This window comes from Atractosteus spatula, chromosome 5 (assembly GCF_055471065.1).
Source record: "Atractosteus spatula isolate fAtrSpa1 chromosome 5, fAtrSpa1.hap1, whole genome shotgun sequence".
NCBI lineage: Eukaryota > Metazoa > Chordata > Actinopteri > Semionotiformes > Lepisosteidae > Atractosteus > Atractosteus spatula.
In genome coordinates, this window is record NC_142710.1 from 41,167,090 (window position 1) to 41,184,888 (window position 17,799).

General features: G+C 45.3%; 1 protein-coding gene across 1 annotated transcript in view; it reads left to right on the plus strand.

Moving 5' to 3' along the window:
• The window catches only part of zswim8 (zinc finger, SWIM-type containing 8), a 54,458-nt gene that overhangs the window by 32,662 nt on the left and 3,997 nt on the right, over positions 1-17,799 (plus strand). The window contains exons 10-23 of the mRNA XM_088916405.1: positions 56-1,274; positions 2,623-2,754; positions 3,963-4,142; positions 5,292-5,475; positions 5,812-5,910; positions 7,372-7,496; positions 7,735-8,029; positions 8,223-8,375; positions 8,988-9,210; positions 11,691-11,980; positions 12,360-12,583; positions 12,938-13,438; positions 15,672-15,849; positions 17,120-17,293. Coding sequence (XP_088772531.1) covers positions 56-1,274; positions 2,623-2,754; positions 3,963-4,142; positions 5,292-5,475; positions 5,812-5,910; positions 7,372-7,496; positions 7,735-8,029; positions 8,223-8,375; positions 8,988-9,210; positions 11,691-11,980; positions 12,360-12,583; positions 12,938-13,438; positions 15,672-15,849; positions 17,120-17,293 — 3,977 coding nt within the window. The remainder of the gene's footprint in view (positions 1-55; positions 1,275-2,622; positions 2,755-3,962; positions 4,143-5,291; positions 5,476-5,811; positions 5,911-7,371; positions 7,497-7,734; positions 8,030-8,222; positions 8,376-8,987; positions 9,211-11,690; positions 11,981-12,359; positions 12,584-12,937; positions 13,439-15,671; positions 15,850-17,119; positions 17,294-17,799) is intronic.

Below are 17,799 nucleotides of genomic sequence, written 5' to 3' on the forward strand. Positions count from 1 at the left end.
ACAGAAGGGATGGGTATGGTCAGCTGCTGATCTTTTGGTCTCTCTCTGTCTCTAGACGCTGGGAGCTGTGTGCCCAGCTAAAGCAATGGCACCTGAAGGTGATAGAGATTGTCAAGCGTGGGCAGCACCGCAAATCTCTGGACAAGCTGTTCCAGGGTTTCAAACCAGCTGTGGAGTCCTGTTACTTCAGCTGGGAGGTGGCCTATCCCTTGGCCGGCATTACCTACTGTAGTTCTGACAAAAAAAGTGCCTCCTTCTGCTGGGCCAGGGCAGTGCAGCAGCAGCGGGGAGGGCGGGCCGGGCTGGGGGATCCCCAAGAGCCGGGTGGGGGGACTGGCCGAGTGGGCGGGGCGGAGGGCGGGGCCGGCTCAGAGTACAAGACCCGCATCACTCATCCCCCTCAACAGGAAGTGGCCGTCAGGCCCAAAGAGACCATCGTCGGCAAAAGGAAAGGACTGCCCTCGGGGGGCGGCAGCGGGGTACTGGTGCTGGGAAGTAGACTGGGGGGGGCGGTATCCTTGTCTTTGGATGACAGCAAAGGTATGTACAAGTCTAGTGGCGGCGGATCCGCCTCCGTTGGTGGCAAAGCCAAGCTCGCCCAAGGAGGCAAAGCATGCGGTGGCACCATGAGCGCTGGCAGCAAACACGGGAGCAGCAAGCGCCGGACCAGCAGTGAAGACAGCTCCCTGGAGCCAGACCTGGCCGAGCTCAGCATGGATGACGGGTCCAGCCTGGCACTTGGCGCGGAAGCCAGCAACACCTTTGACTTCCTCCCCCCCCCACCTGAAATGCTGCCTGCCCCGAGCCCCTTGCTGAGAGAGCCCCGAAAGTATGGCAGTTGCAACAGCCCCAAGGAGCCCCTTTTTGAGGCATCGAGGGTGCCCCACGCTACCCCGGCTGCAGAAGCCTTAGCTTGCTGCTCTCAAGAGGGCGCGGGTGTGGCTCTGCAGAAGGAGGCCGAGCTGGAGGTGGCTCTGGAGAAGGAGGTCGAGGTGGAGATGGAAGAGGACGGGAGCGAGGACCCCATCGAGGACGGCCAACCCGCCGCTGCCTCTGCCAAGCCACCCAGAAGTCGCCAGGAGGAGGAAGCAGACCGAGTGAAGGGGGCCCCTGCCTTGGAGGCTGCTGCAGGAGGGGAGGATGACTACCAGGCGTACTACATCAGCGCGGCCTCGGAGGAGGGGGGTGAGCGAGGAGCCCCTGACGGCAATCCCGAAGAGGAGCCGGACATCTTTGCAGGGATCAAACCGCTGGAGCAGGAGGGGCGCATGGAGGTGAGGCAAAGGAGGCGTTGCATTTGAGTCCTTCCGTATTAACCCGAGCACAGGGAATCCCTTTACAGAGGGATTGTGAGCAATAGAACATCCGACAATAGAGAGCAGACTCTTGCAGGATCATCTGGTGGGCTTGGCCTTGGTCTAGTCTTGGCCTAGAATTAACACAGATGCTCGTGTAACACAGATGCTGGAGAAAGCCCCTGTTTTGGACATGTTCCTTTAAATACGTCGGAGGTCTGTCTGTAGCAAGGTGTGATTCTGCAGCAGTCACCTCTGAAGAAGCATTAGCCATTCCATGTGAGATGTTTTGAAAACAGGGTAAATAAGATCTTTCCACTAGTTTTTGACCACAATGCTTAAGTGGTCTTAAGATAACAGTAATATATGGGGCATGTAATTTAGTTTTTTTTTCCCCTTTAACTAAAACAAGAAAAACAGTTTACTAATTTTGTACACTGTCCAAAAAACTTTTCAAAGCCATTTCAAGATTGTCAATATCCTGAAAATCATTTATATCTACTAGTTAGATGTTAAGGTTACCACTGGAATTGGTGGCATAGAGATTATTTCTCTATTAATGTTTCTTCATTCTGAAACAGTAAGCAAAGTATGGTGTTAAGGAGCAGTGTAAGACTGGATCAGCTCTTGTTTTGATCCCTATAGATCTTTGTCAGGGTGGGCATGTACAAATAAGTAACACCTGTGTAGCGCATTCAGTAACCGGTACTGAAACTCAAGTATCCTTGAGCCAAATGTGATTGATTTCACAAATGTTTGAAAAACCAATGTTTGGTCAATAACACAGTGTGTCTCTTAGGATCTAGAGCTTCATTAACAAACCATATGCAGGTATCATTTTTGTAATAACTCCCTGTGTAAACTGATTGTATTTATTGACGGAACTGTGCTATAGTGCAGGTAGCCACTTCTATTGCAGGTGCTCGAGGTTTATATTTGTCAAAGGTACTTGAAGCATGGAGGGGTAAATCAAGATCCTGAAGAGCTGTAAAGAATGCTTCTTCTAGATCGCTGTTGTTTTCAGCTAAAGGAAAGTGCATTTCTCTTCTGATTCCTCTGGGCTGGCCAATCCACCTGTTCTGCAGTTTGGGTGACGTAGTTGCCTTTAAAATGCCTGGTATGAGTCTGTGCCATTGTGCAAGGTTTAGTAGGACTTCCTGAAGCTGTTTTACATACAGTATGTCTGAAAGGGCTTCAAATTGTCATCAACCAATGTGAGTTACTTGCTTTTATTTCTCAAGGCATGATTTGTTTTTCTGATGTTGACATGTTTTTGTTGTTTTAAGCTATATAAGAGTAGTGACATTGGAGTGTCTCTTTGTTCCAGGTATTGTTTGCCTGTGCGGAGGCTCTCCACGCCCATGGCTACAGTAATGAGGCTTGCCGGCTGGCTGTGGAGCTGGCTGGAGATCTGCTGGCCAACCCTCCTGACCTGAAAGTGGAGCAGCCTCAGACCAAGGTGCTTGTTCCGTCACCTTGCTGCTGTCACACACAGTGTTGGGGCAGAAAGACGAGCTAGGCGCCCAAAATGTCCAGAACAGGGGTGGCCATCTCCAACCTATGAAGATTTGGAGAGAGACTGTTGGCTCCGCCTGAGATCTGATATCTGAGTTGTTTAATTACTCCATTAGCTGGATGAAAACCTTGTTTATATTCATCTATAAAGGTATTGGACAAAAACAGAGAAATACTTGGTCAAACGAGGTGCACCACCGTTTGAAGGTCTTCGACACAGGTCTGGCTCACTCTATTAATTAAACACATAACAGCCCAGCATGCTTCAAGTCATGTACAGAGGTCAGGAGAAGATCTCAATTACCTTGAACGAGGGACAATTGTAGGGGTGCATTTGGCAAGAGCCTCAGTGGCTCAACTTGCTGATGTTTCGTATACAATAGTGTTGGGTAGTTAATGTTAGTAGGGACCATGCATGGAAGTACATACTCCAGGATTGTGTTATGCATGCAATAAAAACTAGTAAAACTACAGTCAATTAATATTGTTCATTTTACTAAACTTCAACTATGGTGCAAGCAGTCATTTTAATAAAAAAAATGTAGCTTAGTGCCATAAAATGAGGTGAAATCTCCAGGAGATGTCTTGTAAAGTGAGTGTGTAAATAGACTGCCATTTATTGTAGGAAATTGTGGCATGGTACACATCAGTTTCCTGCAGACCTGTTTAGGCATTACTGCATAGCACAATGATGCCCAATGCAGCACCAGGGGCTGTTTTTGACTAATGACCTTCTTCAATTGGTACAATGTGGATTTAGTGTTTGACGACATTTATGTGAAATACCTTTAAACTGATCTTAAAGCTGGCATTCCCACAGACGGGTAGCATATTTGTCCTAGGCTCATGACAAAGCTGGTGGGGGTGTCCTACCTAGTCAAACCTAGCAGAATAATTAATTGTGGACGTTTTTATTGTCATGCTTTTAATCTCCAGGAGTTAAAAAAACTATTTTCAGAAACCTTTGCATTCCTATATATTTCACTACCTTCTAGTTGTCTACCCAGATGCTTTAGTTATATTACTTTGTGATTTGTTTTCAAGTCAGTGAAAATAGAAACGCATGTAACTTAACAAAAGACATGCCAGTATTGTTACCTCAAGCTGATCTGTGTGCTGCATGTGTTTGTGTTGCTCTGTGTGTCGCAACAGGGCAAGAAAAGCAAGGTGTCAACCACCCGGCAGACCCAGGTGGCCACCAACACCCTTTCCAAGGCGGCCTTCCTGCTGACGGTGCTGAGCGAGAGACCCGAGTACCACAACCTGGCCTTCAGCACCGGCATGTTCACCCTGGAGCTGCAGCGACCCCCGGCCTCCACCAAGGCCCTGGAGGTAATGGGGCTGTTTCCGGACCTTTCTTTCTTTTCTTCCTGGCGCATGATCCGCTCTCAAGACGAGTGTGCTAAAGGCCAACAAAATTAACCTGGCTTTTTATTGTTTTAATGACTTTTTGAGGTTAGATGTTATTTAACTTGTTGATGTTGTTGCTGCTGCTGTTCTGTTTGTTTCTTGGTGACTCCTTTGTATAGGAGCGCACATGCAAATAAGCATTTCATTGCACTTGTGCGTATGACAAATAAACTGAACTGAACTTTCGCACTGTTTGTCTTTGAACACATCACAGGCACTGCGGTGCTGCTTAGAGGAGAGGCACGTACCCTCACTACATAAGCTCCCAGGAGGCCACAGGGGTCAGTGTTCCACCACTTGCGGCGGCGCTTGGCCAATTGTGAGCCAACACTGGAGAATCCCAGTCTCGGTCGGTCTTGAACCTGCGAGGTTCAAACTGGGGAGGCCCCTTGGCACAATTCTGAAGTATTAAGAACATGTAGCAGCTATTTTAAACCTAATCACTCGGAATTGTTGACATTGTAGCCATGTAGACTGCGGGGTCACCTTTTCATCTTTTGCCACTACGTATTATGTAACTCTTCCACTTCTGACACGTTTGCTCTATTTGTGGCTTGGAGATCAGACGTCTTTCATGAGGGCAGCGGCAAGGTCAGATCTCTCTCGGGCAATGAGGTCAGTCTGCCTTTGAACCGCATCGGATGTCTGATCCGTGTCATTTCTCTTAAGAGAGAAATAAGGATATTTTAATTCTTCACTGTGTGGCCCCTTCAAGACTTTGTTAGAATTATTGTTGAAAAAGATTTTTCTGGGTGCTGTTTTGTACTATTGAATAGCACTGGCTTACAATAGTATTGTATCCCCCAGTCTACTCATTAGTCTCCTGTTCTTCCTGATAATTACACTTCTTTGCTTCATCCGGGACACGTGAGTTTTATTAAAATTCTCATGCAAGTCCGCTCTTTTTGCCAATTCCTCACGTGTGGCTTCCTGAAGCACAAGTTTTCTTGTTAAGGTTTCGATGGGGCTTTGAGGCCCTCTGGTGACTTCAGACAGAACTACAGCTGTCTCTCACAGCCTCCTTGTAGCACACTCCAGCTTGAGAGTGGACACTGTCCCCTGTGCCTGCAGGTGAAGCTGGCCTACCAGGAGTCGGAGATTGTGGCCTTGCTGAAGAAGATCCCTCTGGGCCTGGTGGAGATGAGTGCCATCAGGGACCGGGCAGAGCAGCTGCGAGATGGGAACTTCTGTGATTACAGGCCTGTGCTGCCCCTCATGCTGGCCAGCTTCATATTTGATGTGCTCTGCACTCCAGGTTAGTGGCACCAACACTGCAGTTACAGTAAACAGTTTCATGTTTGAAGGTGCTTTGAAGGTGCTCAAGTATCACGGAAACCGGACGAGTGATGTTTAATTGTACAGTTAAGTCATTATCGACTCGGATCACTGGTGATTTACTTGTGAAAGTCAGTACTCGTTCTGCCACTGGTCATCGGGGCAAAGAAATTCATGCTTGTGGATGTATAGCATCTATTTTTATAGTTTGGAGCAGTGTTCTTTATTTTTCCATTGATAAGACCGTGAGTACAATGTGATTTTGGGGGAGGCTTTTTTTCCCTGATTTTTTTTCCCCCCTGTCCTATTTGTCCAGTGGTTTCCCCCACGGGCTCCCGCCCCCCGAGCCGGAATCGTAATAATGAGATGCCAGGCGACGAGGAGCTGGGCTTTGAGGCTGCAGTGGCTGCGCTGGGTAAGTTGCCACGGTCTGGGCCGTGTCGCTTCGCTGGAGACGCACGCCTGCCAATATCACAGCACTACAGGTCTAAAGCAAATACCGTCGATGGCATTAAACAGCAGGGCTAGAATTCCCATCTATCAGCTAGTGCACAAATTCAAATTCAAAAGGGAACAAACCCATTTTATTGTGTAGAATTGCCTGCTCTATTTTTATAAGACTACATTAACGTTTAACATAGAAAATGTTTATTTTACATTTAATATGCAGAATGTGTTACTTGAGATAATTGATCGCTTATTGGACTCAATATAAATGGGATTATTGGCATAAAACAACTATTCCTGTAGAGGTGTAAAATAGCCCTTTCATGCTGTATATTTAGACTTCATAAATTATTGTGTGAAATTTTGCACATGTGCACAGACAAAATGATAAAATAGGCAAAGATGTGAAGAAATTAATATTTTGTGTTGAAAAGGCTTTAAATCTCAGCTGGCAATTACAGTAATTTTACTGGCTTTGTGTTTTGTTCAGTTAAATGTTTTAAATGCATCCTTGAGAGAAATATAGAAAGCAATGTGATGAGTAACCACTTCCAGTTTCAAACCTCGTATTCATTATTAATTTGTCTGACGCTTTTAACCAGCTTAAAGTTTCTTAGCTTGGATTTTTAGTACAGTAACCCTGTGTTATGTATGTTTGGATAACCCAGACATAAAGGACATCCCATTTTCCTCCTACCAGTGCATTGTAAATGTGTATATTTTAACTGTTTTGAGTGTTCCCGTGTGATTTGTTTATAACTGTTCTTCTAAGTTCTGGAATCATCTCCTTGCTTGTTATAAATGTAATTTCCCTGATTAAAATCGTGAAATAACTCAAAATCTTCCAAGACACTGACAGTCAACCAAGCAATCTTTTTCAGTGTAAACTGTAAAACCTGAACCAGAGCTTAACAAGCGGAAGCTACATGGAAGTGAATTTAAATCTGACAACAGGGAGGGACTTCTTTACACAAAGGGTTGTGAGGGTATGAAACAAGCAGTTTTGTTGAAGCCAAAACCCCGACTTGTTTCAAGAAACCCCAGAATGTGATCATCAGAGCTGTTAGCAACTATCAGATGGGCTGGGTGGGCCGTTAGGCTACAGACTAGGTGAGGCCTTTGTTGGCTTCATTGCCATTTCTTTTACATATACAATTTGATTTTGTCACGTCATTTAACCCCAGACACAAACCATATATATCCGTGGACGCACGGAAAAGAGGCTACAGTATGTGAATATGAACTTCGCACAACACATCAACATTACACAGTTACTGCCCTCATTTTATGGTTACAGAGATACTGAGGGTATCCATTCTGTTCAACAACATGGTCATATGTTTGGGTTTCATAAATTGAGTTCTGCGTTCCTGTCAAAGTGCTCATGTACCTTTGTGTGTGAGGTGTCTGACGATGTCCTCCCTCTCAGGGATGAAGACGACGGTGAGCGAGGCTGAGCACCCTTTGCTTTGTGAGGGAACGCGACGGGAGAAGGGAGACCTGGCTTTGGCACTCATGATTACCTACAAGGATGACCAGAGCAAGCTCAAAAAGGTCTGGACTGTGCTAAACTGTCCTGCTGCATTCATGTGTCCTGTCGAATTCTCCACGCCTTTTCCAAAAACAGGAGCCTGCTGCATTAGGCCTTACACAAGGCCAGATTTTAACATACTGATGTGTTGGTGGCTGTTCTGTTTTGTACTTGGTTTATTCTTCAAGCTTCTTCTCTTTATGTCGTGGTTGTGTGCAGGTGTCTGTTGGTCATGGCTGCCTTGTGGGGTTTTTTTTGCAGATCTTGGATAAGCTGCTGGACCGTGAAAGCCAAACCCACAAGCCCCAGACTCTCAGCTCCTTCTATTCCAGCAAGCCTGTAGCCAGCAGCCAGAAGAGCCCCTCGAAACATGCCGCCCACGGCGGGGCCGGCGGGGCCGGCGGCGGCGTGTCGAAGCACACTGGCCCTGCTGCGGGGGGAGGGTCCGCAGCAGTGCAGGGCGTGGCCGGCGGAGCGGCGGCCGGCCAGCAGGCAGCGCTGCCCGCTGCTGTCCAGAGCACAACAGGGGACAATTATAATGACACCAGAGAGCAAGGTAGGGAGGAGGATCGCATGTCTAACTCTAAAAAGACTGATGCTTATGGAAGGAAGAGATGAGTTTCATCCTCTGTGGCCAACTGTTGCAAAGGCTGCCGTAGAACAGAAAATTATCGATGTGCATTTTTCTGCATTTACCCAGTTTTTAGCTGGCTGCTCCCTTTATTGATGGTCAGTGCTTTGCCTTGCAGACGGAGCTCAGTCCTCCACATGTGATCAGCAGGGTGAGGCAGCTCCCTTTAAACCTGAGGGCACAGTGCCCAGCCGTCTGGCTCTGGGGGGACGGGGGGCGTACAGTGGCCGCTGCTGGGGGTCCCCAGTTCGACAGAAGAAGAAACATACAGGTAATCATGTCCGAACCTAGCTGCCCTTTTAGACTCTGGCCATCTGATTTGTTTTCATCTCATTTTTTTTTATTTGTGAATTTGGAATTGGCCCATCTATGTAAAATATATATCCAGTCAATTTTGAATTGCAGAAGAATGCTGAATGTTGAAGATTGTTTTATAGTTTGGGTTTCTGTATTATTGGAGGAGAAGGAGGACCTCCAGACGTGGTCCTCTGAAATTCTCACCTGACAGAGCCAGCCATCTTCTGACATGCTGCGCTCCATGGCATCATGCAGTAGTGTTAGTGTTGATTGGGGAATGGCAGATCTCTCACTGATGCCACTGTAAATTGGGAAGGACCCGATACTCTGGCCTGATGACATTCTGCAAGTTATGCACCTTACACTTTGGGAATTTTAGTCACAGTCTGCTAGTGACAAGGACTCGGGCTCAAACTAATGCCACACAGCTCAACCTGCTCTCTGAACAACTTTTAGTTAGCTGGTAGAGTAGAATTTTCTAAGAAAATAACCTGGAAATTAAGAAATGTTAAGAAAATGTTTGTGTAAAAGCGTTTTGTTAATTCTGTTTTGTTAAGATGTGTCTCGGTGGCTTTCTCTGCATCAGGCATGGCGAGCATTGACAGCAGTGCCCCTGAGACCACTTCTGATAGCTCACCTACGCTTAGCCGACGCCCCCTGCGAGGTGGTTGGGCAGCAGCCTCCTGGGGCCGGGGCCAAGACAGTGACAGCATCAGCAGTTCATCGTCTGATTCGCTGGGCTCATCATCCTCGAGTGGCTCGCGCAGAGCAGGGGGTGGAGCCAGGGCCAAGAGTGCAGACACCAGCAGGTAAGTGGGCAAGGTTTGATTTGCAAGGGGTCTCCTTTACTGTGGTGTGATCATTATCGAAACAGTTCTGTCTAAGAGCTGCTTTTTGTGGTCTGCTCAGTCACTTGAAAAACAATAGGTAGCATGCACCATCAGTTATCGTGGTTTTAAATCTTGTACAATCTCTGAGTGCAATATTAATCTTCTTTAAAAGAAAGAGTTGAAGTAGCAGGGGATATTATAGATAAGACATCACAAGAAGATAAGTGATAACAGTTCAAAGATATTCAGAACACTTTCGGAAGCACAGAACACATTTATCGTAAGTGTAAGCAAATCAAAAGTTAGTAAGCCAAAAACATATACATGCAGAATACATGAAGAAAGAGAGCACTTTATAAACTTATTAAAAAAATTAATCAAGTTAAGGTATTGATTGAAGTGCTGTTCTTTTGCTATTGCAATGCTAAAGATTGAGTCTCAGAGATAATTGTGTAGAAACTTGAAAGGGAAATAGAGGTTACTTATTTTGATAAGTATTCACCCTCCTTGGACATTTTTTTAACTTTTTATAATTACAGTATGTAATCATAATGTATTTAAATTCAGATTTTTTTTGCTATTGATCAACATAAAACACTCCATAATGTTAAACTGAAAAAATATGCTACAGATCTTCATAAATTAATTATAAATATGGAACAGAAAATACTTGATTATATAAGTATTCACCCCCTTCAGTTAGTATTTGGTGGAGGTGTGTCTGGCAGAAATTAGTCATTTAGGTGTTGCAATTTTTGCCCATTATTGGCAAAATTACTCTAGCTCTCTAAACCTGAATGAGGAGCATTAATGAACAGCAATTTTCAACTTGTGCTACAGATTCACGATTGGACTGAGGTCTGGACTTTGACTGGGCCACTCAAGGATATTGACTGTTTTGTTTTTAAGCCTCTCCATTGTGGATTAGGATGTATGTTTTGGGTGATTAATCTGTTATGCTTGTGCCAAACATAGCGCTTAGTGTTGAGGCCAAAAAGGTCAATTGTGGTTTCATCAGACTATAGAAACTTCGTCCACTTGATCTCGGAGTCTCTCACATGCCTTCTGGTGAGCTGTAGTTGAGATTTGATTTGAGTTTAAAAAAAATGACTTTCATTTCACTACTCTCTCATGAAGTCCATGTTTGTGAAGCACCTCTGCAATTGCTGTCTTACACAGCTTTATCCATCTCGAATGCACAACACTTTTTTTTTTTTTTTTTAGAGTTGTCCTCTTGGTGGCCTTCCTGACTAGTGTACGGTCTTGTCCAGATATTCAGTTTTTCAGGATGCCGTTCTGCACACATTCACAGTCATATTTTCTCCATTTCCTTATAATGGACTTAACTGTGTTTTGTGGGATATTCAAGGACTTGGAATTTTTCTTATAGCCTTCCCCTGACTGGTGCTTTTCAATAACCCTATCCCAGATTCTTTGTCTTCATGATGTAGTATTTGTTGGGAACCTCCCTGAAAGAGGTGTATTTAACATCAACTAATGTGAAACACCTTAAGTGGGAACAGGTGGACTCCACTCAACTAGTTACGTGACTTCTAAAGACAATTAGTTGCACCAAAGTCTATATAGGTATGTCATTGCAAAAGGGGTGAATGCTTATGCATGTTTTATATTTACAATTAATTTAGGACGAACTGGTATTTTAATTTCACTTCGACGTTATAGTGTGTTGTGCAAATCTATGGCGAAAACCACAATTATACATCTTGATTCCATTTTGTAGCACAATAAAATGTAAAAAAGGGTGAAGGTGAATAGTTTAGATAGCTGCTGTGGATGATGTATTAAACACCTGAGTAAAATATCAATATAGAAATGGGGAACATCACTTTTGCTAAACAAAGGCAAAGTCTGAGATAAAGTAATTAGCACAGAGGTAAATTACTAGAAGCAGAAGACAATTCTCCAGGGACTGATGGTATTTTGTTAATTGTACTTAAGGGACTGAGATGTTATTTACAGACCATTAACAAAACTCTTTTGGCAGTCACTGGATGGGAATAATACCTCCTGACTGAAAAATGGCTAAGGTAACACTCAACCATAAAAAGTGTCACCAAAGTGAATCAATTATAACAGATTAATACTTTTATGTTACATGTAACATTACAGGATAATTCCCAGTAACGGTACCATTCCAATACAGATTAGTTGCTAGGGTGTAGACAGCATGGGGTAGAAGTCGCGTTCTTTAAATAAACGGCAGGAGTATTGAATGCAACCATGATATATTTATATTGTCAAAAAGCTTTTCATCACATTACAAAAATGATGCCTTAATGCTCTTAAGTTAAAACTTAGATCTCTTAAAAACAGGTAGGGTGCTTTTACTCGCTTGTAATAAGCTTGGGTGTGTTTTCTCCAGTGAAGGCAATTTCCATTTCACACAATTACTCTAAGACAGAACTTTGGCTTTCCTTCCGTTTTCTCGATTACTGCAGGTACAAAGGTCGTCGCCCGGAATGCCACGCCCCTCACGTTCCTAACCAGCCCTCGGAAGCCGCGGCCCATTTCTATTTCGAGCTGGCCAAGACCGTGCTGATCAAGGCGGGGGGTAACAGCTCCACCTCCATCTTCACCCAGCCCTCGACCAGTGGCGGCCACCAAGGGCCCCACCGCAACCTGCACCTCTGTGCCTTCGAGATTGGGCTGTACGCACTGGGCCTGCACAACTTCGTGTCGCCCAACTGGCTTTCCAGGACCTATTCCTCTCACGTGTCCTGGATCACGGGTGGGTGTACCTGCTCTTAAACAATGTACTTGGTTCCATTTTGCTAGCACATATGAGCTATAGTAGTATGCATTGTCTCCTGATGTGAGCAAAGTGATTTTGCTTGGGAATGCTGCAGTAGGAGGACTCACTGGTCCAGCTCTAATACCTTTTGTTTCTGTCTGTAGTTCTGTAGGAAGTGCCTAGTTTGGGCTTCCTGTTCCAGAGCTAGGACTGTCTCTCTCATGCTGTCTTTCCCCTTTTCCTTCATGTCTCCAGCTCAAGAGCAAGTGTTCTGGTAGAAAACGGAACAAGTCAAATTTTACCTCCAGCTTTTCTGTTCTTTAATATGGTTTTGTGGGAGTTCATAGGGTAATCGTATCCCACTCCTGTCCTCCAGGCCAAGCCATGGAGATTGGCAGTGCAGCCCTCAATATCTTAGTGGAATGCTGGGACGGACATCTGACCCCCCCCGAGGTTGCGTCTCTGGCGGACCGAGCCTCCCGGGCACGCGATCCCAACATGGTCCGAGCGGCAGCCGAGCTCGCCCTCAGCTGCCTGCCTCACGCCCACGCGCTCAACCCTAACGAGATCCAGAGAGCCCTAGTGCAGTGCAAAGAGCAGGTATGGCCTTTCAGCTGAAGACCAGTGCTTCAGGGGGAGATAAGCCCCTGGTTGAAACAGTCAGTACCAGATGTCATGACCTCTATCTGTGACACCCATTATATTAGAATGAGGATCCACAAAATATTGTCCAGTTCTTTCCCACAATGCTCGTGCCCGTAGTCATGACTATTTGCTTCAGAACCATACTGATGCAAAAAGCAACGTTAACCAGGGTAGATGTTGGTGCCGAGTGATTATTGCTATCAGGATACAGAAGTCCTGATAGTCCTGATAGAAGTCCTGAAGTAGCAAACTCTCGTGGCTTGTGGACAAAACCGTTTCCAGTTTAACATCCTGTCGTCTTCTTTGCAGGACAACGTGATGCTGGAGAAGGCTTGCATGGCAGTGGAGGAGGCTGCCAAGGGCGGGGGGGTGTACCCAGAGGTGCTGTTTGAGGTGGCGCACCAGTGGTACTGGCTGTATGAGCAGACTGTGGGAGGGGGCGTCGGTTCCCAGCGTGAGGGGCCGGCCGGGGGGTGTGGGGCGAACGGGGGGGCGGGAGGGAGAGGGCCTTCTGAGGCGGGCCGGGGAGTGCTGGACAGCGGAGGTGCCATGGAGTCTGGAGGGGTGGCGGTGACAGCCACGGTGACCGCCGCTGCCGTGGTGCCCGTCATCTCTGTGGGTTCCACCATCTACCAGTCGCACGCCATCCCTGGCTCGGCTATGGCGCACCCCCACACACAGGGCCTGCACCCCTACACCACCATCCAGGCCCATCTGCCCACTGTCTGCACCCCTCAGTACCTGGGACACCCTCTGCAGCATGTGCCCCGACCCACAGTCTTCCCGGTGTCTGGGGCCGCGTACCCGCAGGTAAGGAGCTCCCTACTCGGGGCTGAGGGGAATGGGTATGTTTAGCTGGTGGAAGCTGCTGGCTTCCAATGTGTTCTTTGTAAAGCACACTGCTGCAACCATAATTGTCTGCTTGTTGTCTAGTTAAGTGTAAAACCGCAGTAAAGCAAAATGTCACAAACCTGGGGTGAGCTTTTTTCCCCCCCCACTTTGCTTGCCCCATAGGGAAAGCAGAACGCTAAAAAAAGAGAAGGCATCTTTGGCTTGTTTTGTAACAAACGATCAATAATGCTGAAAAGAAATGTTAGAATTGACTGCATTCAAGAAAGCAGTACGACACTTGGATAAGTCTGTAATTCCTTTTAGTTTCACTCAGCTGTGATTGACATGACGTAGATTGTTTTGGACTCGCCACTTGTGCAGGTGACTACCGTTAGTCTTATTTTTTTGACGTAAAGACCTTTTGTGTTTTATGAAGAGTTCTGTTGTTCTGTACCAGCACGTATGTAATTTTGCATGCAAGCTTCGTCCACATAAGATCTGACAAACAAAAATGCTGTGATCATCTTAAGAATATATGTTGAAGCCATTAAAGAACATAATGTTCTAGGTCATTTTCAAAATCTTTTTTTCAAATGTATGAAAATACTTTGCCTAGTTCTGAACGTAGCTTTTTGCTGTAATTGTACAAGGGAAATTTAGTTTCCTTGTTTTACTCAGACATGCTTCATAAAATTTACTCCAGCCATATTCTTCAGCTTCCACAACAGGTGGTATTTTCTAATGAAGATGCTTGCTGATGTCATTGCTGCAGGAGAGTAGTTCTTTTTTAAAAAAAGACTTCATACCTGTATACATGTCTGCTTCTGCAAGAAATACCTGTTTCAAACACTTATAAACACAGCGTTCCAGGAAAAATTGTTCTTTAGCAGAAAAGTTTCCAGAATGAACGTGAAAACGCAACATTCCGGAACAGAGCATTCCCAGAATCTTATCAGAAAATCTCCAGAAGGCATTTGTTACAGCACCTTATGGTTATGAATTCCCACCATTACAACAGTCTGGATTCGCTGAGCCCTGTCAAACAAGTTCTTAAGGAAATCATGCCAATAAAATAGAAACCCAAATCTGTTCAGTTCAATTAAGTTCTGCTACTTTGTGCTCTCTTAAAATCAGACGGAAAGCTTGAAATAATTAGTACACGGCTTGTGTGCGTGATCTATCAGTTCACTAGCAGCTAGTGAAACCTGAGAGGGCCCAGACTGCTCTGCAGAAACCCTTTCTTCCCTGGCCTGAGGAAGGGATCAATACTCTCCTAGGCAATATTATCCTACGTAGCCCTGCTAGGAGCTGGCAGGAAAGAGCCCTTTACAACGAATTCACATATTCAAGGGGATTTGTTTGTTTTAGACCCGCAAACACACAGGCAAGGAAAAGAGAATAGTTCTGCCATGCTACATTTTCGGTTTGCTTTACTGTCTGCATAGTTTTGGGTGATTCAGTGTAAGTACTGTGGAACATCAGGAAATTGCTTGGTTCCACGAGAAAAGTTACAAATGAGAAGAGGCCATTCAGCCTGTCTAATTGATCCTGCCATTTCTTGACAGACGCTAAAGTCTGGGCTTCAACAGCCCGGCTGGGTAGCTTGTTACATACACCGACAGCCCTTCTCCTGTCAAGGGGTGTCTCCTGTTTGGTTTTAAATAGACTTGCACATAGTTTCCACTTGTACTTCCCCATTTGCATTTCATTCATTCAAAAGTCTGCTGGGTTGCCTGTGGGTACCTTTGTGGATTTTGAAAATTTGTACCGGGCGTCTAATCCAACTTTCTTCGGGACTAAAAAGGTTCAGTCAATGCAGGTCATTCTCTTAAGCTATGGGATGTATCTGTTCTCTGGACTGATTACAAAGCAGCAATATCTTTGATGTGGTTTTCAAAATTGCGTGTGTTATTCTCGTCGCAACCTTCCTAGTGCATTAAATAAACCTTAACGTTCTATCCCTTGATTTTAGAATATTGTCTTTTAACTGAATCTCAAACATTTGCCTATTGAATTGCTTCACAATATTGACTAGAGATGTAAATGACATGTGAGTAAACATGAGTCTGTTTTATACAGTAGGTAGCCCCATCTAGCTCAGTGTTTCCCCGTCATCTAACCTGACTAGTGCTAATACAGGGCTGCCCAGAGGCTTGTCAATGCCGAACTGGCGTCTGTGAAATCAACCGGAAGTGCGTCTCTGTGCCCTCAGGGAATGCACCCCGCCTTCATCGGCGCCCAGTACCCCTTCTCGGTGGCCACCGGCCCCCATCCGCCCCTGGCAGCCGCTGCCGTCACCTTCCCAGGCGTGCCCGTGCCGTCCATGACCCAGATTGCTGTCCACCCCTACCACGGTGAAGCTGGCCTGCCGCTGGCCACCACCGTCGCAGGTCAGTCTGTGCGCACTCTTCACCTGTCCGCACAGGGGACTCGCGGTTACAGCTTCAGGCTCCGCGCAACGACAGCTGCTTCGAACGCAGCCCGTCAACATCTGGTGGCCGTTAAGTACCACCAGGCTAAGTGTTTTTGATTTTTCTGCCAAATCAACGATGGAAAGTTCATTTAGCAAAAAAATTAACTTTATACTTATTATGCTCTGGCCTTGAAGTTATTATTCCACCGAGAGAGTCTTGTTTAGCGTTCATTAAATATTCAGCATGCAATAAAAACTAATAAGGCAGTGAATCGGCCAACATGGAGTAAAACCAATAAATTAATGTAGCAGGAACATTCCAAGTAAAACCATATATTAACGTTTTCATCAGTAGCATTTGTCACTCAATCATTTAAAGTGTATTGTAAATGGACAGCTTGAAAAGTAGTGTAGTTAAAGTTCCAATAATGAAAATTTAAGTTGCAGAAAGCACATAAAGCAAAACAGATTGAACAGTACTGATTTGCAGTACATTAACACATGAGAAAGGTTACTGAGAGGAGCTCAATCAGCCAATCTGGCCTGGTTGGTTTATATTTCACCCTTGATTCTGAAGACGTCCACTGGGTGAATCGGGTCCACTCGTAGTCTTGCCGGTTCATTTCCTTCAATCTGTCAGAGCAGGTCTGGGAATATACCTGGTTACTCTTCTTTGGACATATTCCAGAACAACTATCTAACTATGATGTGGTGCCCAAAAATATATGATCAAAAAACTGTCCTCCTGAGTGACACAGGGTAGAAGCACTGAACACGCAGTACATACAATGAAAATTAAACATATCGGAGATGCCTTTCTAACTTTCTGGGTAAGAGAGTTGAAAAATATTTCAATTTTACATGTAATGATGTTTACAGATTAAATTGAATAGCAAGCCCGGGTATAACACGGGAGAAAATGCAGGCAAAGTTCAATGTAGTGGATTATGACATTTTTCAGTCATATTTGCCTTTTTATACATTTTTAAATACATAGATTATGAAGAAATAACTTTTCTTAATAATGTTTCACCATTAGTAGTGTGAAAGTCCTGATAATTGGGATTAATTGTTTTTTTGTCTCTGTGGTATGATGCTTACTTTTTTTTTTACTGCAAATGACATTTATTTACGAAATCTGCTGTATTCCCTTGAGTCATTGAGCTGTGAAGCTAAGGCAACTATCAAACCAATGACCCAACCAAACACACTGACCGACAGGCCCTGTAAATGTCTACTTTTTCCAGTAGGTGGCGTCCACACAGGTTCGACAATCCAGGGCATCCAGGCAGCCTCTCTTCCAGGACTGTCGTCCCAGCCGTCCTCTTTGGTCAGCACGTCCTTCCCATCTGAAGACGAGCAGCATAGCCAGCCAATCAGCCAGCAGGGCCTGCACTACCTGCATTCGGCCTACAGAGTTGGTGAGAAGACTGCTCAGGCTGTGGCCCGAGGATAGCCTTGTGACAGCTGTTTGGATGCAGAGCAGAACTGTGCCTTAAATTCTTGATTGCATTCTCTTGAACTCTAGTTCTTTTGCGTTTTATGATGAAAAGAGTTCAATATATCAAACTAGAAAATAATATAGCATCACCCTTTGTTGGAACACAGGCGTTTTAGGGAAGATTGAAAAATACCCTCCATTCACTTTATAACTGCTTTGTTCAATAGCGGGTCACAGGGGAGCTGGAGCATATTCCAATAAGCAACTGGCTCAAGGCAGGGTTCACCCTAGACGGGAAGCCATTCCATCACACGGTACACACTCACACCAGTGCCCGTGTCAGTTTTCCCAGCAGCTTATTAACCTACCAGTATGTCTTTGGACTGTGGGAGGAAACCAGAGCATCCAGTATGTGGGGAGAACATACAAACTCCACACAGATAAAACCCACAAAATTGAACCCAGGGCTGCAGTACCGCAATACTA